This window comes from Brachypodium distachyon, chromosome 1, assembly GCF_000005505.3.
Source record: "Brachypodium distachyon strain Bd21 chromosome 1, Brachypodium_distachyon_v3.0, whole genome shotgun sequence".
Classification (NCBI taxonomy): Eukaryota; Viridiplantae; Streptophyta; class Magnoliopsida; order Poales; family Poaceae; genus Brachypodium; species Brachypodium distachyon.
The window spans coordinates 28862056-28889229 of record NC_016131.3 but is presented as its reverse complement, the minus strand read 5'-3'; the positions used below and the strand labels follow the sequence as shown (position 1 = coordinate 28889229).

Sequence of the window (27174 nt, the reverse complement as noted above, 5' to 3'; positions counted from 1 at the left end):
ATGCATTAATTAAATAGTCTTGCAGGCTTTGGTAACAACACAAAAGACGAATTATTGGAGCCGCTGTTACTTCCGGCGAAACTGCTCCCTCTCCTTCACCAGAGTATCGACCATCGTAACATCTTATTGAGCATGCCCTCATGCTAAGTTTGATCGAAGATGAACAAAGTCACCTTGTACACGTTACAAGCGACACGTGTTTTGTCTACCTCTTTTTTTTTTACCGGAGCTTTAGCTAATCTTTTTAATCGAAGTTTGAGCTAGCCTGACACTTTACCGTTGATAGGTACGGAGTAGAGTCCAGGGCTGTCGCCACGGCTAGGATCTGTGGAGTCCAGGACTAGTCTGACTTTTGACCAAGTCATCCAGCGAATAGGCAGCGAAGACGGCGTTTCGACCTGAATCACGAAGTTTCAAAGAAGGGTGGCAGGAGCCAGCCACACGGCGAAGGAACGCACACCAACCGCGAGAGCCATTAAATTCCATGTGAACGAACGGGAATCAATTTAAGAACGAGTAGCAGCCTATTTTTTGTGGCATTGTCTGCGTGAATATTTGAACAGAATACGGTTTGACTAATGTTACTGAGCAATCACATAAGAAAGATGTAAGTTAGACCCATGTCCACCGGACGGAATAAAGAAAGATGAATCGTTATGATGATGATCAGTACCGTTCTCCGTGGGTCCAATCAAATATGCAAATACTACTTTAGTAGGAGTACTAAATTTTTCCACAACGGAGGACACAAAAAGTAAAGAATATTGGGTCCTCAGGTAACCAGCGAGCCAAAATCTGCTAGAGCAAAAGGCCTCAAGGTAACAAAATATTCGAAGATCCCAGGTCCAGAACGAACGAACAGTAGCTAAGCCACTATCTGGTTTGCTTATTTGAGCATGATTCTGAAATCTGGCGGGTCAAAATGAAGCGCAGCATTTCAGCTGCTCTTGTGCTCTCGAATTTCTTTGACGATGCCTTCAGCAAGTGAATCCACGTCATAGTTCTTGCCAAAGAATTTAACAAACTCCATTTTCGGATTCATCAAGTACCTGAAAGTAGATAAGCACAGTGAGCATTTTACACAGCATAAACGAACCTGAGGTCAGCATGTAGCCTACACTAACTTGTCAATTGCTACTTCAATGTAAACAGAATATCGTCACTCGCCAGTAATTACTCTTTACTTGTGCGTCACCAAGCAAACCGTGACCATTGGAATTTTCTGATGGACAGGTCCTCAGACACCAATTTGATGGTAAACGTGTAACATTATCCTCAATAGTCACTACACATGATTATTGAAACCGCAACTTGCAAATTTAAATTAAACTATAGCCAACTCTTGTTACAGTCGACTACAAACAGGAGTTTAGAACAACTCGCTAATGGAGACAGCGACAGGATCCACAGTTGTAGCTGGACAGCTCATAATCATCACTCATCAGTCATCACTATAGAGGATAATGATGCCACATGGACCCCCACACAATGAACATTGCCTGCTTGATCCGTTTGGTTTGGGACTCACTTTGGCTAAGGATAATGGCATGCTTTATGCCAGGCCAAGTCCAGTTCGAACAGGGCATGCTGGTATTTGGCGTTTTAATTCAAGCATTGGCAGAAATAAGAACCAATGTTTTCCACAAATGAAGGTCTTTCAGCTTTTGGTTCCCTTGTTGCATAAAATAAAATAGGTTTTCTATTGATCAGTATCTACTTGTTGCAAAGCGAAGATACCATCAAAATCAAAGGGAAGAAACAAAATAACCAAAATGTTAAGGAAAGGTTTACATACATGACTATTGAATGATCAACAAGGTAGTCAGAACCCTCCTCCTCTGTCTTCATATAGTAAACTCGATAAGCCCGAGCGACCTGCCTTACCTCATCAGTCGTACCAGTTAATCCTATTAGATCTTTATGGAACTCTGTCAAACAGGCAAGTGACAGTAATTAGACATCATAATTGAAAAGAAAAACGAAATGATGCAGCAAGCTCAACAGAATGATAAGTTTCAGAAAATTGACAAGGATACCCAAATTCTAGCACATGGCAAAAGAAACTAATGAATGTGGCAAAATGAGCCATCCTCAATTGCATACCTTTAACATAATCATGCACTTGCTCGACAGTGTCTCTTTCAGGATCAACTGAGATGAATACTGGCACAATTTCTATTTTTGTCCTTTCCTCTGAAACAAATTAAAGTAACCTTTATGATGATAGCCATGGAAAGCATCAAGAAAATCAATAGATAAAGAAAATGATTACGTCTCTCACTGTGGTTCTCTTTTATTTTCCGTATAAACTTGTCTTGAAATTGAAACTTTACTGTTTCATAGTCTATACCAATATATTAAATTGGAATTGGTGGTGATGGTACGGGCGTCATGGTAGGTCTTTTCATCAAAATTACAAGGCATATGCCATCTAAGGAAAAAAAACGTGTATGTACCCAAATCGGTTTTTTTCTATCTTTTCCCCTCACGCCCTCCCTGCTGTCGCCTCGCGCGCGAGGCGGCGCTTCTCGGCGGATCTGACTGCCCAAACGCGAGCCAGGGACTCCCTCTTGAGATTCCGTGATACAGGACGGGGTTAGATTAATCCGCGCCCCTGATTTCTTGCCGCAGCAAGCCACGGTCGTCCCCTCCTTCGTCTCCCAGCCTCAGCCACTAACCAGCCGGCCCTTGCTCGCACGACTGCACTTCACCCCTGCGGCCCTGCCCTCGCCTCTGTTCTGCCCTGTACTCACCAGTCGGCACCTGTAGTACGTGCAGCGATGGCACAACTGGGAAAAGAACGGGATCATGGAAGAGGAGCGGGATTTACGTTAGAAGGCACGAGATCTACAGAGAGAGAGATTGAGAGAGATGAGATTGGGAGATGGATACGTTCAATAGCGGATGCCTGGATGGGTCATTCCATCATGGGCCACTGAGCCGGTTTTGCAGTTTGGTATTTGGTCTTTACTTATTTCTACGGTTGGATTTGTTCATTAATTAAGCACATGTCATATAATAAAAAAGAGTAAAATGCACCAAAGGTCCCTATTCTTTCGCTGTCAAGTAAGTCCCTAATCTTTGAAAATGCACGTTTAGGTCCCCATTGTTTGCAAGTGGTTCATCCCAGGTCCCTCGCCTGTATGCACAGCTCCGGCCGCATGACGTGGCTGCCACCTAGGCTTTGGGCCCACACATCAGGCGATGACGTGGCGCTGCCACCTAGGATTAGTGACATCTGCATGTATTAAAAAATGGAATCTTTTTACCACTCTTGCAGAAGTCATCCTTCTCTTGGTAGCCACATTTTTATTTTTAGGAACATCTGCCACACGGGGGGTTTTCTGTAAGATTGCAACGCCACGTCGTCGCCTGACATGTGGGCCCAAAGCCTAGGTGGCAGCCACGTCATGCGGCCGGAGCTGTGCATATAGGCGAGGAACCTGAGATGAACCACTTGCTAAACAATGAGGACCTAAACGTGCATTCTCAAAGATTAGGGACCTACTTGACACCTTCGCGAAAGAATAGGGACCTCGGGTGCATTTTACTCAATAAAAAATCCCACCCACTTGCCCTTTAATCTGTATATATTTTATTTTTTATGTATATGCATAATTTTGTTATTCCGTAGCAACGCACGGGTCTCTTCCTAGTATGTATTACACAAGCGCCGAGTACAGATTTACATGGAGCTAAAACAGATAAAACAGTAACGAACATCCTAGTTATAATAACATCCTAATGCTGGTTGGGGTTCTAAGAATATATTTCCAGCACGCGGGGTAACTAGGTATGTGTAGCTATCCGGTCTGACATAGTTACAGATGGTTCTTATGATTCAAATTTAGTGACATTGGGCTTCAATAAGGGCAAAACAAAACAACTACTCCCTCCGTCCAACAAAGGATGTCTCAACTTTGACTAAATTTGAATGAATCTATACACTAAGTCATGTCTAGATACATCCAAATTTTGACAAACTTGAGACATCTTTTGTTGGACGGAGAGAGTACTGTAATTCAAATCAGTACTCTAGCTATCACCAGCACTGTTTAATATATAGATATCGCTGGTATACAACTTCATGGGTATACAAATCAGTACTATAACTATCACCAGAATATACTTTTCATATAACATCAGTTTTTTCAGGTTATCAGCGATAATTTAAATGCTTCGTTACACCAACAGAAGACCACCAGCTTGATGAAAAGTAGACATAACAGGATTTACGTTACTCAGTACATAAACAGTTACAGTTCTACTCAAAGCAAGACTGAATTGACGTACTGATTTTGTCAATAGCAGCAGCCATCTTCTGGAGTTCATCTGGACAAATGTCAGGGCAGTGTGTGAACCCAAAATACAGCAGTGTCCATTTACCCAAGAAATCCTTTTCAGTAACAGGTTTCCCATCATGATTTAGAAGAGTGAATGGACCACCAATAGCAGCAGTTCCTACTGATTGTCCAGGCTTCACCGAATTTGTTTTGTTCTTCAATTCTGAGAAACAAGGGACAGCAGGTTCATCATGCTAGATTCAACAATTAAAAAACCCTAAGGAACTTTGCATATGGGTTGCACTTCCATTAAAGACATTGGCAGCATTGGTTACCCCATGTTTGGTAAATAAATTATTTTTTCCATTAAGGGAACGATAATGTCAAAATGCACAATGAAAATAGCAAAACACCAACATCCAGAATCATGACATAATGGGAACATTATGCTTGGTATGTGTCACTATCTGCATATTCACATGATAGAGTAGCAGCTAGTAACATTGATGCTCAGGTAACAGACACAATCAATAACATCAAACTTGATTATCTGCAGATATAGCACTGTAAAATATTGCTTTGTCATTTCATCTTTTCAGGCTTTAATTAATAAAAGATAAAAGATAGTACTATTCCATAATTTGCATAGGTATCATTGTTCAAAATCCTCTCAGACTAAATAACCGCAAGCTGACTGGTATAATACATATCTTCTCCACAAAATGCAACTGCTACAAGTTCCAACTTTCTATCTGAATTGGCACGACATGAACAGCATCAGAGTGTCTCTTAGCAGATTCACTACCGCGAATTGAAACATGATCTCAAACCACATACATGACACTATGACGGACCCACAGAAATAAAACTAGACTAACTCACCATAGTAATCTACCTTCAATGTGACGCTTCTTTTCCTTGTCGTAGTACACTATGATTCCTCCTCCGGTCACAAGAAGCAGTAGAAAACTCAACCACGAGACAGGCTGCAAGGAAGCAACAGAATAATGTAAGAATTGCAACGTCGCACAGTTTTCATAAGCACAAATGGTCTATTTCTGGCACTTATTCCAGGACACCGCTACCCCTAAATCTCTCAATTTCAAAATTCGGCAACACACGTTTTTCAGTAGCTCTTATTCAGAACCCGCATCACACTGCAAAGCACGCATGGAACAAATGGCCATCTGAAACTGCTTACCCCGCCTCGGACAGACTTCCCGGCGCCCCCTTGTCCCGACTTCCCATCCTGCCCGCCCCCTTCGCCTCCGCCACCGGAAACGGTCGCCGCCACAGCCGCCGCGGGCTTTGCACCGCCCTGCGCCGCGCCAGGAGCCGCAGGCGTAGCAGCAGCAGCGTCGGTCGAGAAAAAACCCGCCGAGGCTCCCCTGGATCCCCAGCCTTTCAGCGCGGCGACCTGAGGGCGAAAGCGCGCCGGCGGAGCAGGAGGGGCAGAAGTATGAGGCACCGCACGCGCGAGGAGCTGGAGCGCGTGCCTCTTCATCATCGCTGCTCTCGTTCCCGTGCGACGCGACGGTGGAACTGAGGGAAGGAATGGACCGCGCGCCGCCGCCGGGTTAGGGGGTGACTTCCTTACTTGCTTCGCAAGGGAGGCGAGGGCCTCCTGCTCTCCGGCCCTTGACGCCAAGGCCCGTTGGACAGATAGTACTATCAGACGGCAAGGCATGGCCACGGGCCACGGCACACAGACTCTTTTTCTTTAGCAAACGGCCCACAGATTCTACTGGGCTATGTACACAACAAAGTTTACCCTGCTTCTGCAGCTATGTTGGGCTTTTCCGGGTTATAGCCCAGGAGACAGGAGTCTGGGCAGAACTGCTGGCCCGTGTAAAAGCCTTCCACTTTGGAGTATAATCATCGGTCGTTAGCCCAGCCCAGACACTCGTGTAAGACAATGGCTCAGGCTCGGGCCGGGTCGATGCCATGGAAGCCAACCAAGTTTACGTAGCGCCCGCGCAACACATGGCTGTGATGTGCGGCGGTGGATGCCCGCGTGCATCTGCTGCAGTCAATTAATTCTTGAACCCGATTCAATTCGGACAGGAGTCAGGAGGCCTGAAGCACGCGCTTCCTTGCTCTGAGTCCGAATTCGAGCATCACTCGTAATGCGAAATCCCGAATATAAGCTGAGGAGATCCATCAGCCCAAGTGCGCAGTTCCATCCACTACTTTCTTCCTCCTCACGACACCTCCTCTCGATCCATCCAATCCAAGCCCTGCGTTCGTGCTCGCCGCCAGCCATGGCCGCCCAGAGCCCTCTCCGCCGCTGGAAGCCCTTCTTCGCCGCCTTCGACAGCATCGACGCCGCGATCGAGGCCGCGGACCCGGACCTCTGCCGCGACGAGCTCCGAGAAGCGAGGGGAGACATCGTGGAGCTCCTCTGCAAAGCCATGGACGACGACCACGAGGCCGAGCGGCTCTGCGTCGTCCTCGATGAGGTCATGGCCGAATCGCTCGAGACGCTGCGGCTGGTTCCGGCGATGCCGACGGTGCTTGCGTCCACAGACCTCGCCAAGGCCGTCGGCGCTCTGCTAAAGCACGATTCGGAGCGAGTTCGCGTCCTCGCCAGCGGCATCATGAGCCGGTGGAGGGCGTCGGTCCAGGACAACCTCGTCACGGTCCAAGCGGCCATGGAGAAGCTGGACCAGATTCCCCTGCCCAACAACAACAAGATCGTCGCCGGCCAGCAGCATGTCCTCGCAACCAAGAAACCGACCACCAAGATCCTCGAGACGACATCCAAGAAAACGGTGAAAGTCACCGCGCCGCTCCCCAAGAAGGTGTCTCCCACCGTTGGGCTCTGCTCCAACGACAAGATCATGGAGGCCACAAAGCGCAAGTTCCACGAAGGGTACCAAGAAGCAGAAAACGCGAAGCGGCAGCGCAGGATACAAGTCGTGGAAGCGCCGGAGATGCTGAAGCAGAGGCAACGGAAGATGCACCCGATCATCATGGAGAGGAGCCGAGCAAAGTGCGGGAGCTCCATGATGGTGAAGAAGACCATCTCCGTCTCCAGGCTTCACAGGGTTTAGGGTTCTAGCTGTAGGAGAGTAGTCATGTTGGGGATGTACTTTTTTTCTTCGAAAATGGAAGCGTTTCATTGATGTCAAAGCTATATCAAACGAAACAACGAAAGAGTATCGTACCCCCGGCCTCTGCGTCGAAACGCACACAGCCACACAAGTACGAAACAAAACTCAAAAATTACAATGATAGAAAAATAACATCTCTATGCATGCTCAATTCGCATACTAGACCGCCACCCAAATTGGATAAAAAGTCATTGATCAATTGCTCCAAACTGTTGCACGCCATCAAAACCAGTTGGTGATCCACTGGTCTGAGGAGAGTAGACCAAGTACGGAGCCAATGAGTGGACACATAGAAAACCTGCATTGGAGAAGTTAAGTTCTTTTTATTAAAAACAATATCATTTCTGCAGAGCCAAATTGCCCAACATAAAGCAACCGCCCCAACCATGAGAAGCGGTCTCAATCTTAGATTAACCCCCCGTAACCAGGACCCAAACATACGAGTAACATCACGAGGGGGGACAATATTGCAAGTTATTTGGACCATTGACCACACAAAGCGAGAGACACGAAAAAAAAAAGGTGCGTAATAGTCTCGTCTTCATGACAGAAAATACATTTTCGACTTGCCTTCCAATTCCGCTTTAACAGGTTGTTTTTAGTTAATGTGACCCCCCGCCACAAGAACCAAAGGAAATTTTAATTTTTAAAGGAACCTTTTGTTTCCATAACCCGTCGTTGGCAATCGGGACATCAGAATGAACCAAAGCCTAGTACATCGATTTGACCGAAAACACGCCATTGAGATGCAGATTCCATCGGAACTCATCTCGTCCAGGAGATAGGTTCACATAAATAAGGCGATTAAGTAGCTCAGTCCAGGCAACAAATTTGGGTCCAACAAGGCTACGCCTGAAAGACACATTCGGAGGAAAGGAAGTGAGAACCTGAGTCAAGGTGTCACTCTTATTGCGCACAATGAGAAATAGGGCCGGATATTGCTCTCGGAGGGGACGACCCCCAAGCCAAGAATCCTCCCAAAATCTCACTTGAGAGCCGTCTTTAACAGTGAACGAGCCAAAACGGAAAAAAAAACGTTTGGCTTTCATCAGACCTCCCCAAAAATGAGAATCACCTGGTTTTCATTCAACCTGAGACAAAGCCTGTGAACCAATGTACTTATTACGTATCAAGTCCTGCCACATACCGTCCTCAGACAAAAGTTTGAACAACCATTTGCTAAGAAGCGCAGTATTTTTGGTGTCGAGATCCTGAATACCTAACCCCCTTCGTCCTTTGGCCTGCAAAGGATACTCCATTTTGCGAGCCTATATTTCTTTTGCTGACTATCATTCTGCCAGAAAAATCTAGACCGAAAATAGTCAAGCCTCTTGAGAACTCCACGTGGAATCTCAAAGAAAGACATCATAAATATGACCATGCTACTAAGAACTAAGTTGATGAGCACAAGCCGCCCCCCATCAAGAGTTGTTTACCCTTCCAACTCGCAAATCTCTTCTCGAGGCGTTCTTCCACCCCCTTCCATTCAGAATTTCGCAATTTCCGATAATGGATCGGGATGCCTAGGTAACGAATGGGCCAAGAACCCATCGCGCAACCGAACAACTCAGAGTATTGATGGGTAGAGTCCAAAGCCTCGCCGAAGCAAAAGAGTTCGCTCTTGTGAAAATTGATTTTTAGGCCCGACAACTGCTCGAAAATACAAAGCACTAGCTTCAGGTTTCGAGCCTTCTCCAAGTCATGGTCCATGAAGAGGATCGTGTCATCTGCATATTGCAAAATAGACAAACCACCATCAGCAAGATGAGGGACCACTCCACCAATTAAGCCATCATTGCGCGCTCTGTCAATAAATATTGCAAGCATATCTGCCACAACGTTAAAGAGAATAGGGGACATAGGATCCCCTTGCCGCAGACCTTTTCGAGTTTGGAAAAAATTACCAGTGACGTCATGGACCGTGACACCCCCCCCCCCTCCCCCCCCCACCCCCCAGACGAAGCTCTCAATCCAAGAACACCACTTGGAGGAGAAACCCTTCATCCGTAGGGTCTGTAAAAGAAATGACCAATTCACTTTATCATAGGCTTTCTCAAAGTCAATTTTAAAGATCACGCCACTATATTATCCGCCACACTATTCAAACGGTTATTAGCAACTTTCGCGAATATTTTGAATATCACATTCAAGAGGCAAATAGGTCGATACTGTTGGATGCGATTAGCGTCTTTAACTTTGGGCAAAAGGGTGATTTTGCCAAAGTTGAAGCTAAACATGGGAAGAGTACCATTATGAAAATCATGGAACATAGCCATTAAATCATCCTTGATAACCTCCCAAAAAACCTGATAGAATTCCGCCGGAAAGCCGTCCGGTCCTGGGGTCTTATTGTGTTTCATCTAGAAGATGGCTTCCCTGACCTCCTTCTCCGTAAAAGGGGCCGTGAGGAACTCATTTTCAGCCTCAGAGACCTGATGAATGTCATCCAATCTCGAGTCAATCATTGACACAGAGCTTGGTTCTGACGGGCCAAACAATTGCCGATAATACTCAGTGATATGGTTTCTGAGAGGACCAGCACCTTGAATAATATCCCCTTCGTGCTGAAGGCTGAAAATACATTTTTTCCTATGCCGACCATTGGCCACCAAATGGAAAAACTTAGTATTATCATCACCTTTAAGTAAGTACTCAACTTTGGATCGTTGGTACCACTTAACCTCCTCTTCACGTCGAAGGCGGGCCGCCAACTCATTAGATTGAAATTTAAGGTCAATCTCTTGATTGGTAAGGCCTCTGACCTCGGAGAGCTTATCCAATTCATCGATGATAGCTGACTAGTGAGATTTCTCGCGCTTGTTTACACCACTAATGTGGGCAGCCCACCCTCGAAGGTCACGGCGAACCGCTCCCAGTCTGCCATTAAAACATTGAGCAGTATTTTTTTCCCTTGCAGGGCCTGCGCCAAACCTCCGTAACTCGCTCCACAAAGCCCTCACGCGTTAGCCAGCCAAGCTCAAATTTGAACGGGCGACGATTTGCATGGAAGGCGGCAGAACCAGAGTCAAGAAGAAGAGGGGCGTGGTCCGATAGACGGTCAAGACGTGGAAGGGCCTGAACTGACACGAGGGGAAATTTTTATTCCAACTCAGTAGCCATGAAGACCCTATTCAGCTTCTCGAAAGGAGGATTCTGAAAATTATTTGCCCATGTAAACTGACGCTCTGATACGTCAATTTCCCGTAAGTCACTGTCAATAACAGCGTTGAAAGGGCATTTCTCTCCTAAGTGGTTTTGGTGGTGATGACAACGTGTTTTGTTATCTAATCTTGTGCTAAGCATTTCAGGTTTTATAAAGAACCCGACACAAGATAAATTGTGGACCCTCAAAAAGGAAAGAAGCGTAGCGGTGTTTAGCGGCTTTTTCGGTTGTTTTGAGTCGTATGACGTCTGTACTATTAAGAGGGGATCCACAAGGGAAGGTAACAGGTGAATCAATTTCACGTACACAACTACACCAAATTGCACCCACTAGAAAGCCTACCCAAAAAGGTGTGAGAAGAAAACATTTTTCTGAGGGTGGTTCTGGCATCTCAGGTTTCCAGGCGGCGGAAGTTCCGGGTGAACTTCCGCCCGAACCTCCGGGTGCTCTCTGTAAGTCCCGGAGGAATATGCAGAACTTCCGGTGAATATTCGGAACTTCCGGTCAGCCGGAAGTTCCGGCTATTCAGCGGAAGTTCCGGCCTACCCCGACTTGTGCCTAACGGTTCGATTTTTGGGAACCCACTTATATACCCCTTCGTCCCCAACAAGCTAGTTGACCGAGCAAGCAGCCAAGAACAGCCCCACTCACCTCAAGAACACCTCAAGCTTAAATCTTCAAGACCTCCCTCACTAGCCACTCATAACTCTTGATTCTTTGAGGATTGGAGGAAAGATCTTGTTCTAGGGTTTCACCAAGTCAAAAAGTTGATTCTCCTTGTTTTCTTTGTGGATTTCGTTTCTCTTGGGTTGTTGGGAACCCTAGACGGAAGCGGTCACCTCGTGCTCTCCCTTGTGTGTGAAGAGCTCGGGGCTTGGATTGGGAGCCTCCAATTGAGTTGTGGAGTTTGCCCCGGTCAAGTTTGTAAGGGTTCGGCGTTCGCCCTCAAGAAAGCCATTAGTGGAACTCACCTCACCTTTGTGGTGTTGTGAGAGCTCATCCCACCTTTGTGGTGTGGTGAGTTGGAGAATAGAGTGAGCATTTGTGGTGTTTCTACCTTTGTGGTAGAGCACTCCTCCAAATGGAGACGTACACCGATCCCAATAGGTGGAACTCCGGTGAAATCTTCGTCTCCACGTGTGGTATCATTTCCCCTTTACATTCTTGCTATCTATTGTTGCTTCGGCTATTGCATTTCATTCTAGGGTTGCATTCACTTTAGAGAATCTAGAAAGCCCTAAGATTAAGTGTTTGTATCTTTGAAGAAAAAAAAAAGCTAAAATTTGTTAGTCTCCTATTCACCCCCCCCCCCTCTAGTGGACCATACCGATCTTTCAAGCGTTGAACAGGAAAAGCCAACGTTTGTCAAAGCGGGAGTTGTTTTTATCTTTTTGAGATCGAAGAATATTGAAATCCCCACCAATAATCATAGGGAAAGGATTACTTCGACACGCATTAACTAATTGTTTTAAGAAATCTGCTTTGAGCTCATTTTGAGCGGCACCATACACCGCCATAAGACTCCATTTAAAGCCATCGGATAGTGTTTTAAGATGGAGTTTCACGTAGAAATCACCACCAAACACATCCAAAACTTCAAACACCGCAGAATTCACCCCAAGTAAAATACCTCCCGATCGGCCCCGAGGAGGAATAGAATGCCACTCAAAGTCTAACCCACCAACAAAATGAGTCAAAACATGACGAGGGAAATCCTTTTTACCAGACTCTAGAAGGGACACAAAATCTAAACCATGATCCCTAACAATCTCAGCGATATACCCATGTTTAACCAAGTCACCAAGACCTCTGCTATTCTAGAAAACGCCTTTCGTGAGGAAACAACTTGGGATGATTTTAGATTGCTGCCCATTTTATTATCATGTCGTTTTTTTGAACGTGAAGTCTTAGACTTAGATTTACGAGAAGAGGCCTTAAAGTTGCTTAAAAAAACACCTAAGTCCCCCTCGTCAAGACCCACATCCAACACCTCTTGTACAACATGCTTGAACAGTTGAGAATAAGGTTTATGATGCACAACCACTCGGCAGAGAGGAATTAGAAGAACCAAGACACAACTTTAATCTATCAATTTCCATACGTTTTAAAGCTTTAACCGAAATATCTACCTCAAGCCTATTAGTACTCAGAGAGACACCAATATTTCTAGCAGTAGAGGAAATAAAAGACGGTGAAAGTGAAGCGATAGATAAAACAGAAGGCAAAGGTGTACCAAGGGGAGTGTCGAGGTTCCGCAAAGCTGCACGACACATCGCCTTTGAAAGAGTGTCCTCGTCCGCAGGAATCACGCCGGATGGGAGCGGTGTGTTGGTACGCTCACTCCTCCGCAACATCGGCGAGGACTAGGACTGCGGCGGAGAGCCCAAAGACGCAACCGCAGCAGCCAACGGAGGAAGTGACACAGCGACGCGCGGCTGACGACGGAGGAGCAACACCACGTACCCTTGGTGCAACCGCGGACTATTGAGGCGCGGGGCTTTTAGCGACAGGCGCAGCCGCAAAAGCCACAGGGCCAGCTGCCTTGTTGGGTGTCGTAGTAGCAGCGACGGGTGCATGCAACTCTGCACTACCCGCAGTAGCAACAAGGCCTTGGCCAGCCCTACCATGCATGGGCACACCACCAGAAGTAGCAGCAGCACGTGCCTCATTAGCACAAGCAGAATCAGCAGCCACCACCTTTGAAGCATCCCGTGATGGGGATGAAAAAGGGGCGGACACCACGTCCGAAGAAACACCAGCCGTGACCAGCGAGCACGGCACAGCCGCGACGCCAGAACCCGAAGGGCTCGACGTGGCAGCGAAGCGAGGCCGCGGCGCAAGCGGTGTGACCGCCCAATCTGAGAAGTCCACCTCCACACCGGGAGAAACCACAAACCGTGCTGAGTGCACGTGAGAAGGTGAAATCTGAACATTATTGGAAGCCGACTTATCCGAGCCAGCATTTTTTGCCCTCTTATTCTGAGAATCCTTACCCTCGTCATCCGCTGGTGAGACTTATCATTTGACTCGTCATCACGCTCCATAGGAGTGGGAGCAACCGAAGGATCAAACTAAAAATTATCTGGTTCCCGCGAATACTTAAGCACATACCGGACCTTGGCCACGGCGACATCCACCTCAACCGGAAAGAGCGTTGGGTCCAATACTGTTACCAGAATACGGATTATCCCTCTCTTCCGAAAGCAAAGCATGTCCACGGCTTCTGTAACGCCAATGACCGAACCAACCGCCCACATTCCTAGAAAATGTTTCAAGGATGGGGGAACACCTTTGACATTAACCCAGATCGTGTGCAAGTGGAAAGCGGGGGGAACCTCATCGGGATTCCACTCGCTAAATTCCAACGAGACCATCTGGCCCTTCAGCCGAATTTGCAAATTAGCCACCCGCTGAACCTCCTCTTGTGAGGGAAAAGCCACCACGAAGGCATTATTGCCGTGGGGGCTTGCCTCCGAAGTCCAGGAACTCCGAGCAGGGATCATGCGGTGCAATTCCGCCTGAAGCACCTCTGCTGAGATGGTGCCCCCAGAAACCGAAACCAAGACGGTAGGCGGTATGCCAGTAGCAACCCCATTACTAGCCATTGCTTCTTCGGGAATCCGAAAGAAACCCATCTTATCACCGCCATAGCCACATAGCCGAGGGGTGGGACGGGGCATCTTCAAAATTGGGCAGCGGACTTCGTAATGATCATGTTTATCACAAACTGGACAATACACATCATTTGGACGATCTTTGGTCACATGCTCCTTAGACTTACACCTCCAGCAGACCATCTTCTTCTTCTTTTCCTTGGCACCCACAACAGGTCCTTGACGACCATCCACAGGAGCCGGTTGCGGGGGCGAAGGCTGCGGTGGAGGGCGACCCTGCAACGCCTGCGAACTGGACGAAGCCCCGCCTTGCACGCCCCGCGGTCCAGCTCCCGTGCCGAAGGAGAAACCGGCTCCTGCCGAAGAGCTGCCCAGACCGAAGGTAGGCGGCGGCAGCGCCGAGAAAGAAGCGACCTCCGTAGTCGAGGCCGAGAGGCCGGAGCCGGCGCCCAACCCGAAGGACATAGACGGCCGAGAGGCCGCAGCGACGGCGCTGCTCATCAGACGGCCACGCGGGTACTGGCCCGCCGCGGCCTGGAGAGAACGGCCACCACCAGACTGTGGAGCCAGCGCCCGCCCACCGGAGCTAGAAGTTTCGCCATCACCGGAGAGAGGAGCCTTGCCGCGCCCGCCGCCTACACTCGACATAACCACGTCGCGAAAAGAACGAGACAGAGAATTTTGGGATACCTGGAAATCACAGCGTCTTTCCCAGTTATGGGCGAACAATTCACGAAGGTTGGCACGAAATCGTGGGCGGATACGATCAGAGTCCGACGCGGGCCCGCATGGCGCAGATGGCCCAGCGCCAGGCGCGTCCAAAATCGCACCAGAATCCGACTGAACCAGAAACGGAACCGAGACAAGCGCCTCCCGATCCGAGGAATCCGGCGGAATTGACGCCGGCCGCATCAGAGACTGCGAGACCGCTCGAGCCCGCGAGGGCGACGCACGGACCGCTGCGACCTTCCCTCCAGCGACCTGCAAAAAATCGCCCAAGATGGCCGTCAAAGCCGGCCGGCGCGGCAGAGGACCACGCCATGACCGGAGGACGACGTGGACGGACGATGAGCCGGTCGCGAGCACCCACGCGAACCGGAGGAGGCACCGACGGGGACGCCGGCCGCACCGGGACGACATCCGAAGGCTCCTCGTCGGAGTCCGAACGTTCCCAGTACCGCGACTCCCGCGTCGGGAAGCCCACAAAGCTCCAGAATTCATCATGGAGTTCCTCGTCTGAGAGAACCTTCCGACCACCCGCAAGCTCCGCCTCCGACACGGTCGCCACCTCCTCCGCATCAAAACCAGCGGCGAGCACCGAACGGACCACATCAGAGCCGCCGCCGGCGTCCGTCCCCAGCGAGTCCCCGTCCTGCTCAAGCCCATCCGCGAGGCAAGCAAACCGAGAGCCGTCGGGGGATGGCAACGCAGCAGCCGGAGCGAGAGTCAGTCGCCGGCGCCGCGGAAGCTGACGAGCAGCCGCGCAAGAAACGCCCGGCGAGTCGCCTCCTCCGCTAGCCGTTGCCATTCAAAACCCTCCAAACAAGATGACGATTGTACTGTTCTGACTTCTATGGTATTCTGCTTCCCCAGTTAGCTTCTTCGAGCAATTGATTGTAACTGTTTTCCTAAGTAATCGATAAAGCTCTTTACTTTAATTTGCTGTTCGAATTCTTTTGTCCGTATCCCAACTTGCAATTTCAGTTCTGTAAAATTGCCGAGTTTTAATTTTGCTACTCTTGACACATGGAACGAAATTGAACTTGGTACGTGTATTTCATACATATGTACAACAAAACCATGATATGCACACATCCATGAAAAAAATCAGAAATGCTCTCGATCCATGTATGCAAGCTGGATTGTATGCAACACAGATTGGACCAGTGTATTCCTAATTTCATACGTGTCAATTGCGTAACATCAAGGATTCGAAATGAGAATGGGTTAAGTTGCAAAGAACAAAATATGCAAGGTCGTGGCATCATTCATTTAGAAGTAATATTTTTACAGGTGTAAATGAATCGCTCCTACAACGCGCATTCAGAAACCTGATTCAGTCCATATCCGCAGACAAGGTGAAGCAATCGCGCTCCATGGTCAAGGAGCGTGATGGCGCCATGGCGGCAGGTTTGCAGTTGTAAAACAATGGCACGAAGAGCCCAGCACGGCAGCACCCATCTCCATTTTTTTCTATCGCGTAATGATTAGTGCGGAGTAACACCTAAACTTCATTAGAAATGCAGTATCTCACCATAATGCCGACTGACAGAATCCTACAAATGACCCAACAATTAGATATCCAGTTTCTGAATTGCTGAATTGACGTGCCTAGGTGCATCCACCTTGCAAATTTATGCACATGTGGTGCAGGTTTGCTTAAATTTCGACATGTGCTGTTTACCTATTAAGTCGAAACAACTATGAATATAAAACTGTTTTTTTTTCGAATATGAACATAAAACTGCTAATCCTGAACTGTCCAGCCCACCCTGGCAGAAGAGAAATCAGTGCGGATGTTTTGGATCATCAGGTCCTCCCATCACTCGGAGATTTTATCACACGGCAAGCATGGTCACGGCCCACAGACTGCACTGGGCTATATGTAACGCAACAAAGTTTACGCTGCTTCTGCAGCTATGTTGGGCTTTACTGGGTTATACAGCCCAGGAGTCAGGAGTGTGCGCGGAACCCCTGGCCCGTGCAAAAGGCTTCCACTTCGGGAGCAGTACACCATATCCCAACAGCCCATGTTTCCTCAACAAGAACAAAAAAAAAGGTCAGCAGTCCACGACACCGGCTGCTCATGGATCCCAGGAGCGGGCTCACGGGGGTTGTGGGAGGAAGGGAAACAGCCGAGCAGGAGAGGAGACGCGCCTCTCGCCGGAGCGCCTCGAACACACAACGCTGCCGGGGCACGGCCGCCGCGGAGGAGCCTCCTGCAGCGAGAATTAACGACGTGGTCACCTTGGATCTTGGATCTGCTGTGTCTAATTTTTTTTTTGTTTAACCACTGCACGGAAAGATAGGCCGGGATGGCGGCCGGATTTAACTCCGAGGCGCATCGAACGGGCGGATTTTGTTACGACGAGGGGTTCCGAATCCGATCGGTTGACCGGCCATTTACGTCGAGCGGTTGAGTAATTCGAGCAGCCGGACGAGTCCTGTCCGGTCCGGGCGCCGAACCGGGGCATGCGGATCGAGGGCAGCCGTGCGACCACGTACACGTGCGGGGTGACCCGTTTCCCCGACCTCTCGTGGCCCGCGCCGTGTCACGGGGCTTTCCGCTCGCCGCAGCTGCTTGCTTGCTCAGCTCCCCGGCAATATTGACTTTAATCTCTTCCGGCCAAGAACGAGGACCTAACTTTGCTTACGGAGTACTATCTGTACATAATTGCGACGGGATCAACTCCGAAAACTGAATACTTGCAAGGAGGACGCCAAACAATCACCACCGACCACTGAAATTTCCATCCAGACCATGTACCATAGTACTACTAAAAAGTAATTAATTAAAAATTATATCTTGGGTTGAAAACCATATGTCAATTCACTACTGGCCTATTCTGTTGCAAAGTTCACCTGGACTGGATCCCACCGCTAGCAGCAACAAACACGCCCAAAATGACACCCTTCTGCAGCCAGTCCTTAAGCACCAGAGGATCGAGAGCGAACGTTCGCGGCTCGCTGATGTGCTGCCCCCAAAGCAATCCATATATCAGAACATTCTGTGAGGAGTAAGTAAATAAATTCCCTAAGGACTGTGTTGCTTCCACATGCGACCACTGTTTCAGAACGTGCTTCCTTTTGAACTGACCGCGTAGGCAAGCACATAAAGGATCACACATTCACACTGTATATATATCCATGCGTGTCTGATGATGTGTCGCGCGCGTGGAGCATGCATCCGACCGGGACAGCGCCACTGACAAAGAGAGTGAAGAAGAAGAAAACAGCTGCACTTCCTCCGTCTCGTAAAGATTGGCACAGTTTTGAACTAGGTCCAATCTTTGTGGGACGGAGGGATACAGTCTATCATCTGTTGTCGCTCCGGCCTCGAGTAACCCGCTAAACTTGAAATTTCCACGTCAACTCAAAAGAGATCAAGATTCAAGAGAGCTCTGCTACTCTACATCGGATCGATCGATCACTCTACACAGCACACAGTTTCTGCTGCAAAGGAAAAAAGGAGGAACAGAGCAATACCACTCTTGGTAGTGATCAACAACATTACAACAAGTTACTGGACCAATCGGCCCGACACGGCATCGACTTGGCCAGATCGAGACCGGCATGCCCCCACGGTTCAGGACGGGCCGGGGCCCAACGAACGAGCTAGCTCACTCCCTGCCGACATCGCGCACGCGCCGGCCGGGTCGATCGGCCCTCGCGATTGCTCGGTCGGTCGGTTTTGGCCATGGAACAGTGCGGTGCACGCAGGAGCGCGCCACCTCCACCCGGGATTTTGACTTCGAGTCACAGCTGGCAACATGCGTGGCAGTGGCGCCTGCTGCGTTGGCGCCCGCGCATGGACTGTGATCTCTACATAAATTGATCCGTACGTACGTATGTACATGGTCGAGGTTTTCGAAATTTATAAGCCGTAAGCAATCTAGCTATGCACGTACAGGGTGGCTATACACGCGGTACGGGAGGGGGACGCATATTGCAACAAAGAGACTATCAGGATCGAGCTCCACAAAGCACACGCACGGCGGTCACGCGATTCGACCCGTGCACAGCTGGGCGTACGCGCGTACGGGTACGGACGGAAAGTGGCACCCGTACCACTGTAGCGCACCGCACGGCACCCGTGCAACAACAGAAAAGAGAAAAGCTGCAGCGCGGAGTAACCGGGTATTATTCGTTTGCTTATTCCCCATACACCGATAGACAGAGAGACCAGAAAAGTCGGAGAAAAGTTTGTCAAAATATACATACACGTAAGATATGCTGCAAAAAAAAAAGAAAAAAATACAGTATTCCCTCCGTGCAACAAATGACGGTCTCAAGTTTGTCAAAATTTGAATTTATCTAAACGTGTCTTCGTGTATAGATGCATTTAAATTTGGTCTGGACGGAGGGATTATACCGTTTGGACTATCGATAGGTGTTGGTGATGCACGTGCACGGAGACTGATGCGGGGAGCACACGTAATATAACTTCCGGGAGTATATATGTCCACGTAGTCTAGCGTGTCTTATCTCTTTTCTTTCGACCCACCTGGACAGGCAGAGGCTCCGTCATCTCTATATATCATCCACACGTGTGTAGCACCGCCCCGTGTGAACTGCTGATTTCCGTGCGTGCGTCGTCACGGGAAAAGACGACCGTCTCGGAGCATAACAGCAACCAAAGAACAGGATATGACGGCAACGGCCGACCATGGCCCGCCCGTCAGCGACTCCGACAGGCCTGGCTGTTCTCAACCCCCACCCCCGCACCGCTCATGGAAAGCTCCGTCGCAACGGAAAAAAAGAAGAAAGCTACTGCCACCACACCCATCTCTCACCACGGCCAAGCCAAAGTCCACATCGACCGACCTTTTCCTTGGAACAACAACACCGTGTGTCCATGTTTCAGACAGACATTCCTGCCGCAATTTCTATCGAGGAACCGCAGATACCATCTGGCAAAAGACTACTACATGGATGAGCAGTGCCAGTACTAGTGAGCTCAACAACAAACAAAACACATTGGTGATCAGAGAACAAACGTCTTGTAACCCAAACAAATAAATAGAAACGGTCCTGTGGTTGATTACACAGTGATCAGACAGAGAACTGAAGCTGCCTATAGTTCTTTGGAACTTGAATATTGCATTGCGGGTGGTGGCACAATTTGCCTTGTGAGGATCTGCCGCGGGCCATTCTCCTCCTCTTCTTCCCAGCTGTACAGGTGACAAGAGCTTTTGATCTCTTCCTCCTCCTCCTCCTGCTACCTCGCTAATTAAGCTACTCGCCGCCTGTGCCGGTTAGTATGGTCAGCCTACGCGCCGTCTTGGTGAAGTCGCTGCAGATTCAGATCGATTTTTTTGGGGGGGAATATATTAGTACTGGAGTACTGCCAAGAACAGGAAAAAAGTTTCATGGGGCGAAGGATAAAGAATTTGTAGCAGGAGATGATTGTCTGTTTTCTAATACGGTGCTAGAACAGTATATGTATATGGAAAACATGTCGGCAGTTCGTCACAGCTGGAAATTCCACGAGTCAAAGTAATACCCATAAGGGATGCTTCCAAGGAAACAACATCTAGCTAGAGTTCCGGTGCTTCAAGATAAGTGGATATATATTAGAGGAAAGATCTGGGACGATCTCAACTACTGCAAAATGTGGCCATTTTCAAGGTCTGAAAACAGGCAGAGTTTAAGTTTAAATGGGTGGCACTGAGGTTAGCAAATGCATATTATTAAGTACTCCTATTTTTAAGTGTGTATATCATGCACAGGTAAGCTGCAAGTTTCTAGCCAGCAATGCATGCATACCGGAAAATTAATTGGGACATTTGACACTTGTTTTGTGAAGAGTGGATGTTGACTAAATATCTAAGTGGTTCTGAAATGGCTAGTCCCCTTTTTAAAGATGAACTGAAAAACGAGCAACAGTATGCTTGGACAGAAACATGAAATTTTGATCAGAGATCAAACTAACCTGAATGGTTCATCTCCAGTGTGTTTGAGTGCCCCAGCGGCATCACGGTAGAAAACTTGCCTCATGAGCTCGGCTTTCTCGATACCGAACATGTCAGCAAGCCGGCGATACAGCTCGTCGTACGAGCCAACAGCGGCGAGATCAAGTGTGCGCCCGACGTCCTCCGACTGCATGAAGATCTTGCAGTGCCCTGTTTCCAGCCCAAGGTCAAGCACCTTGCTGTCCTGGCACAATGGTACTCCTCCACAGGACAAGTTCTCTGTGGTGCCATTCTGATTGCTTCTCGGGCTTGAAAGATCAGAGTTGTTCGCCGTCTTCTCGGCGCTCCCATCAGAAGGGCTCTTCCTAGCAGACGTCGGCGAGAAACCCCCGGCATTGCCTAGAGTTATCTGCTGCTCGGTGAGTATGGGTTTCCCAAAGAGCATCAGCTGGGGTGCAGCCTTCTTGCCATCTGATTTCTTGCTGTTCTGGTGGTTGCCAATGGTAAGCAGGCACGAGATGTCGTCTCGAGCTTTCGGATGACCAATGATGAGCCCAGCAGCGATCCTCGGCTGAGCGCCATGATCGATCTGGTTGTGAAGCCCGTGCGGTGACAGACTCGACTGCAGTTTGTTAAGGTGGAGATCTGATAAAGATATACCAAATTGAGCATGCCTGGCTCCCTGTATGCCTGCAGGAGTGCCGTCCGGGAAATAGCACATCGGGCCGACGCCGCCGCGCCCGAGTGGGTTCCCGTGGAACATCGGCGCCGGGAACTGCCCGTCGAGCGGAAGCTCGGGGTAGAACGGGACACAGAGCTTCTTCCGGGGAGGCGAGAACGGAGCAAGATGAATGGCCGGCATGTTTGAGACAAGCTCAACCAGCCATGGACTCACCCTCTTCACGTTCTGCAACAGGTCCGGTTCATCCCATGTCACCTGCACGCACAAGCCATCCCCAAGCAGGAAATTCAGCATTGTGACAACCAAATGTTCACACTCTTCACAATCAATGGAACTAGAGATAGAAAGGAATTAAATCTGTGCTGCTGTCCTTGAGAGGAGATGTACCTGAAGAAGTCTCCACGGTGAATTGGGCCATCTGATTGGGTCAGAGACCTGCACGGCCGACACAGTCCCCATGAACCAGCTGATCCTTGACGAGTCCTCCGTCTCGAAGGCCATCTTGAACCTCATGCCGGGGCACCACTGGGTGCGCATGGCCGCCCTCACGGCGCCGGCCTTCACGCAGAACTCCGGCGTGCTCGCCCTCGGGTAGTAGACCACATCGAACGGCTGCCCGCTGGCGGCGAGATTGGCCGCCTCGGCGACCTCCTCCGGCCGCACCCTCACCCTGGCCTTCCCCCTTGCCGCCGCCGCCGCCGCCATCATCTTGTTGCTGCCGTCCTCTTCTCCCCTCAAGAACATGGAGAATCCTCCGTAATTGGTCCCCGGAGGCGGCGGCGGCGGAGGCAGGAGCTCTGGGCCTCCGATGCCGCCCTTCTTGGCGCGGCGGATGCCGACGCAGAGATCCCCGTTCTCGGTCCGCATGAAGACGATGGAGTCCCCCGCGACGAGCTTCTTCTGGTTGACGAAGGAGCTCCAGCCCGTGGTGAGGAGGTGCCGGCGCGGGGTGCCCCGGTAGATGTGGCGGAACTTCCAGACGACGCCATGGACGTCCTTGGCGAGCACGGTCTGGACGGGCGGGTCGGCGGAGTAGTCGAGCCGCGGGAAGATGGTCTCGGCGCAGTAGCGCGGCACGGAGAAGCCCCCGCCGTTGTTGGCGTCCGACTGCGTGAGCGTCTTGGCGAAGGACGCCGGCTTCTCCGCCTCCGCGTGGCCCGCGGCGGCGCCATTGATGCCGCCGCCGTCGTCCGCCGCGTCGCCGCCGGGCTGCTCGTGGGGCCGGGCGGGGACGAGGCGGATCTTGGCGAAGACCTCGTCCGTGTCCGGATCCGCCATGAAGTGGACGCCGGCCACCCGGCACAGGACGAGTGCCGGGATTCCCCGGCCGGCGCCTGCGCCGGGGGGGAAGTCGCCGCCGCCGCACTGCGCGTGCTCGGCGTGGCCCTGCGGGAAGTAGTAGACCTTGGAGCTGACCGGCGGCATCTGGACCATGCCGCCGGCGCAGGCGTGCCACAGCTGCGGGTCCAGGCACCTCCCGTCGTCCCCTCCTCTCTCCCGCTCCCCCGCCGCCGAGTCCACGAACGTTATCATCTTCTTCCCCTTCGCCTTCCAACAACAACCACCACCCGGAACGGGAGCAAAAGAAAAGGCCTGGGAGAATTCTCTTCCAGCAATTCCCACCGGCCTTAACAGCTTTCTTCCGCGGAGGACGAAGAACGAATCCTCTCCACCCCAAAACCAAAACCCCTGATCCCCGCTACAACCGGAGTCTCTTCTCCTCCAGCACAACCGCCGCCTTGACTACCAACACCACCATCATCAGAGCTCGCAGCTGGAAGAAGAAGAAAAAAAAAGGCCTGGGCGAAAAGAAGCAGCAGAGAGGAAAAAAGAAGAAGAAGAGGATGAGAATTTAGGGTCAGAAATCTTTGCAGCGAAAAGGAAACCCCGACCGACAGCACCGCAAATTGGTTCGTTCTTTCATCCGTCCAGTCACTCGCTCACCTTTCGCAGCAGCTCAGCAGCTCCCAGATCCCTCCAAAGCGAGCAGCAGAGCAGAGCAGAGACGTAGCGCTCTCTCCTCTCCGTGCAGTCTCGCTCAGGCTCTCAGGTGCGGCAGCAGCGGCCTCAGATTCCCCCAGACTGCAGCTGACACGGGGGCACAGAACAAGCTAAATAGAGAGAGAGATGCAATGCAAGTCAAGGGACCCTTTCTCTGTCTCTCTCTCAAGTTAAGCAGCTGCAGGAGGATTAAGCAAAGCAAGTGACCCCTGCCTAACTACTAGTACTCCCACTGACTGCTGGGAGTCTCAAACAAAAACAGATCTTGTTGCTAGTGGTTTCATCATTGTTTATTGATCGCTGGTGCTTGCTTTTCCTTCCAGTCGTCCCCAGCGCAGAAAGGAAGTACCACCTGCAGCTACTACCAGATAGATGCATAGATTAGCAGCAGGGAATCATTGCAACCGTTGTTGGTGCTCCGTCACTGCCTTCTCCTTCTTCTCCACTGAAAATGCGTTTCGCGAGTGATTGAGAAACGGAAATCGAGATTGCATGAGCGGAGAGTGTGAGATGGGCTAGATTTACATGACCTGGTTGTAGTAATTTGTAATGATCATAGCTATCTTGTGTGTATTTATCAAATTTGCCTCGAGATTCGTTCTCTTGCATGCGGTGCGGGCCGGGCTGGGACCCGTCCAGTCCAGTCAGTCACTCTGCTCTGTTGCCTGGCCTGCCACTGCCGCTGGGCCCCGCCTGTCACTCCTTTGCCCTTCGACATGTGACGGTCGCTTGTTTTCTTCTCCGCCTCCCTCCGTTGCAAGTTTTGTTGTCGACCATTCTTGTCTTAAATTTGCTTAAAAATGAATGTAACTATTTTAAAAAACATCTAGATAGATACATGTAATATTTCGACAAGAATTATGAAATAAAGGGAGTACGAAATAAGCGATCCAGTCCTCCTCTTCTTTTTTCGTCTTTGAGAACAAAGAAGGAAGGAAACGGTACTACTTCAATTCGACTCAAAGAGGACCTGAACGTAAATGTTACTTCCGTTTCATATTAAATGATGAAATATACTTGTATCTAAACGTTTTTTGATATAGATACATATATATTTGGACAAAGTGAGTAACTTAATACAGGATGGAATACTACGCAGCAGAGATGTACGTATATACATTCACACCTAACACCTTCTCCAGATAACCTGTTTCTTTTACCCGCAAAGAAAAAAAAACGTTTCTTCATGGCAGAAGAGTTGCTACTTGCTCGTGCCTCCAATTTTATTTCTGGGACAGCATGGTTTGAGTTTGTTATCAACTGGCCTGCAGGCCGAGGCTGCTACTGGAGTTGTTGGTGCGTACTAGATCAAGTCGGGAGTAAGTGTAGTTGATCCATTCCTAATTTTGACGTGCCTTGCTTCGTCAACCTCTTGTTCAAAAATACCATATATACGATCCCGTTACATATACAATCTCCAATTCTATTTGGTTTTATTTAATATACTTTGATTGAAACATGCCTGCTGATACTGTATTGCTGGACAAGTTCTTCCTTGAAGAAACAAGCAATCTAGATTAGGACCTGTTGATCATGGTCCAATCAAAGCCCACTTTCTTAAAAATTCTTTGCCGAAACCAATCAGAGCTCACTGAATTGTCAAAGGGATGAAGGCTTTTGTCGGACTCGGATCGATCGATCAAACCTCCTTCTTCTCTTGACAGGGTCACAAAAAAGACAGAAGGATAATCGGTCGAGATCTCCAAATGTGAAACCAGAAATAAAATAATTAAGCACTGAAAATGGCGCTCGAGAGAGAGATACTAAGAAATAATCAGCGGGGAGTTTTGATTAGTTGAAGCGTCGTTGAATGATTTGGACCGACAAACGTGTAAAGATATGGTCAAGTCATTCGCTGTCCGCCTTATTAATTCGGCTGGTCTCGCTTGATTGGTCGCATAGGAATGACCACTGTGCATGCAGCAGAGGAGAGTCACGGTTGTTGGATTATTATGCCTTGGTTTGATGTCGGCTTCATTCTTGTTTTTGATCTGCTTAGATTAGTCAATTTGGACAGGTCGATTAACAACTCCTAGTTGAGGTTTCCGTTGATTAATCAAGGTGTGAATGGAATTGATCCATGACATGTGCATATATATTGCATCCTCGTCAGTATAGATGAAAATGAAAAAAATTGCCTACACGCAAACACGAGCAGGTTGATTAATCACAAGAATATTGATTCCTGGTCCTAAAACTTTTGGAGGTTTGTTGGAGCTTATACTAAGTTGGTGCTTGATTAGCATTAAAGGTGACATCATTGTTATAGGATCGTGAAGCAAAGATCCTGATCGAAATTGTTGTCTTGTCCAACTAGAATCTTCTTGTCCGGGCTCCAGACTTGGTTTTTGGTACACCAACCGTGTTGATCACCATAATATATAATCTGTGGATACAAGGGAGATTTGGTTAAGTGTCTCATCTTTAATTTAACTCAAGCTTCCCCCCACATAATTAAGCTAGCATGGCAACCTTCATAAAGAGCAGAGAGGCAGAAGTGCATGAAAGTTGCACCTAGCATTGGTCCACAGCTAGCTACAGTAGTACTACTACTTTATTTTTCTTCTAGGATAAGAAATTAATTAGAGTCTACATATAGCTTTAGTAGATAAAGAAAGGTCACTCCTTTGACATAAATAGGGGAATCCTTAGAAGCCACAACAGGAACTGACATGCTGTTAGCTCCAAGAATGTCATCCGTCCATCCATCCATCGATTGGATCATGCCATGGAGAACCCTAGCTAGCCTTTTTTTTTCTCTCTCGGTTAATAATTCTTGGATCAGAAAGTCCGGAACTAATATTCAAAGCGACGCATCCGTGCGCGTACTAAGCTAGCTAGTAGCCACTAGTGCTACACACACACACACATATGGGATGGGATTGGGATTGGGATTTGGGATGCAAAAGCACAACCGCAATTCATGGACAGCAAGAAGCCAAGGAAGCCAACTTAGCCAAGGCAATTGGCCATGTGCGATGCTGGCTTTCAGTTTCCCCTTCTCCGCTGAGCTGCTGTGTAAGTTTCTTCTATGTCGTGTTTGGAACGAACGCACGCATGCGGACACCGTGCGTGGAGCCTCTGATCCAGTGCTCTCTTTGGCCTTTTTTGACCACGGAAAAGCTAAGAAAGAAGGCGACACGGGCAAAGAAGATTTTATTTGCCCGTGTGTAGCGGCATGCTTTCTTTATAACCTTTTCGTGCACGAAACTAATGGCAGATTATGTTAGACAGTGCTATTTTCTCACTTCTCTCTGATTTGGGCCGTGCCTTGTTTGATGCCGAGTCATACCTCACTCACTAGGTGTTGCAAAACTGTTTTCCCTAAATAAATAAAAAATGGTGTGATAGAACTCTTCCTATCTTGACGAAAAGAGCACATATGTGTGGCTCGAGTGCATGGTCTCGAAAAATATTTTTTTATACTTCCTACGTTCTATATTAACTGAGTCAAAATTTGTCCAAATTAATATAAATGTATCTATATCAAAAGACGTCTAGACTCTAGATACATATAATATTTCATCACTTAATATGTGACTGGAGAATACTACACTAGATCAGTTTTTTGTTGACCCAGTGACCCTCCAATGTGTGGAACGGATCTATACGGGCTCTACGTCTAGTCGAACAATTAACACGGTGGTTTTACATGACACGTAGTTGTGTTCCGCGATAACAGCAAA

The 27174-nt window shown here is 48.9% G+C and overlaps 2 protein-coding genes and 1 pseudogene across 2 annotated transcripts; all 3 read right to left on the bottom strand.

The window, feature by feature from the left end:
- Positions 1–608: 608 nt before the first annotated feature.
- On the bottom strand, positions 609–5915 carry LOC100825080 (protein SCO1 homolog 1, mitochondrial). Its single transcript, XM_003563398.4, has 6 exons — positions 5485–5915; positions 5179–5269; positions 4294–4506; positions 2104–2193; positions 1796–1928; positions 609–1049 (listed from the first exon to the last, which is right to left on the bottom strand). Exons 1-6 carry the CDS (start codon positions 5788–5790, stop codon positions 938–940), a joined length of 945 nt encoding a protein of 314 aa, XP_003563446.1. The 5' UTR covers positions 5791–5915; the 3' UTR covers positions 609–937.
- A 1669-nt stretch (positions 5916–7584) lies between these two features.
- On the bottom strand, positions 7585–15701 carry LOC106865636 (annotated as a pseudogene).
- A 4067-nt stretch (positions 15702–19768) lies between these two features.
- Positions 19769–23731, bottom strand: LOC100824778 (auxin response factor 18). Its single transcript, XM_003563397.4, has 4 exons — positions 23432–23731; positions 21875–23286; positions 20826–21742; positions 19769–20186 (listed from the first exon to the last, which is right to left on the bottom strand). The coding sequence occupies exons 2-4, from the start codon at positions 23018–23020 to the stop codon at positions 20129–20131; spliced, it is 2121 nt and encodes a 706-aa protein (XP_003563445.1). The 5' UTR covers positions 23021–23286; positions 23432–23731; the 3' UTR covers positions 19769–20128.
- Positions 23732–27174: the final 3443 nt, after the last annotated feature.

Coding starts and splice junctions, on each gene's coding strand:
- LOC100825080 (XM_003563398.4), bottom strand. CDS start 5,790: ATGATGAAGAGGCACGCGCTCCAGCTCCTCGCGCGTGCGGTGCCTCAT. Junction 5,270..5,484: donor GGAAGTCTGTCCGAGGCGGG/GTAAGCAGTTTC, acceptor GCTTCCTTGCAG/CCTGTCTCGTGGTTGAGTTT. Junction 1,929..2,103: donor AGTGCATGATTATGTTAAAG/GTATGCAATTGA, acceptor CCTGTTTGACAG/AGTTCCATAAAGATCTAATA.
- LOC100824778 (XM_003563397.4), bottom strand. CDS start 23,020: ATGATAACGTTCGTGGACTCGGCGGCGGGGGAGCGGGAGAGAGGAGGG. Junction 21,743..21,874: donor CACCGTGGAGACTTCTTCAG/GTACATCTCCTC, acceptor TTGTGCGTGCAG/GTGACATGGGATGAACCGGA. Junction 20,187..20,825: donor ACTGGAGATGAACCATTCAG/GTTAGTTTGATC, acceptor CTGAATCTGCAG/CGACTTCACCAAGACGGCGC.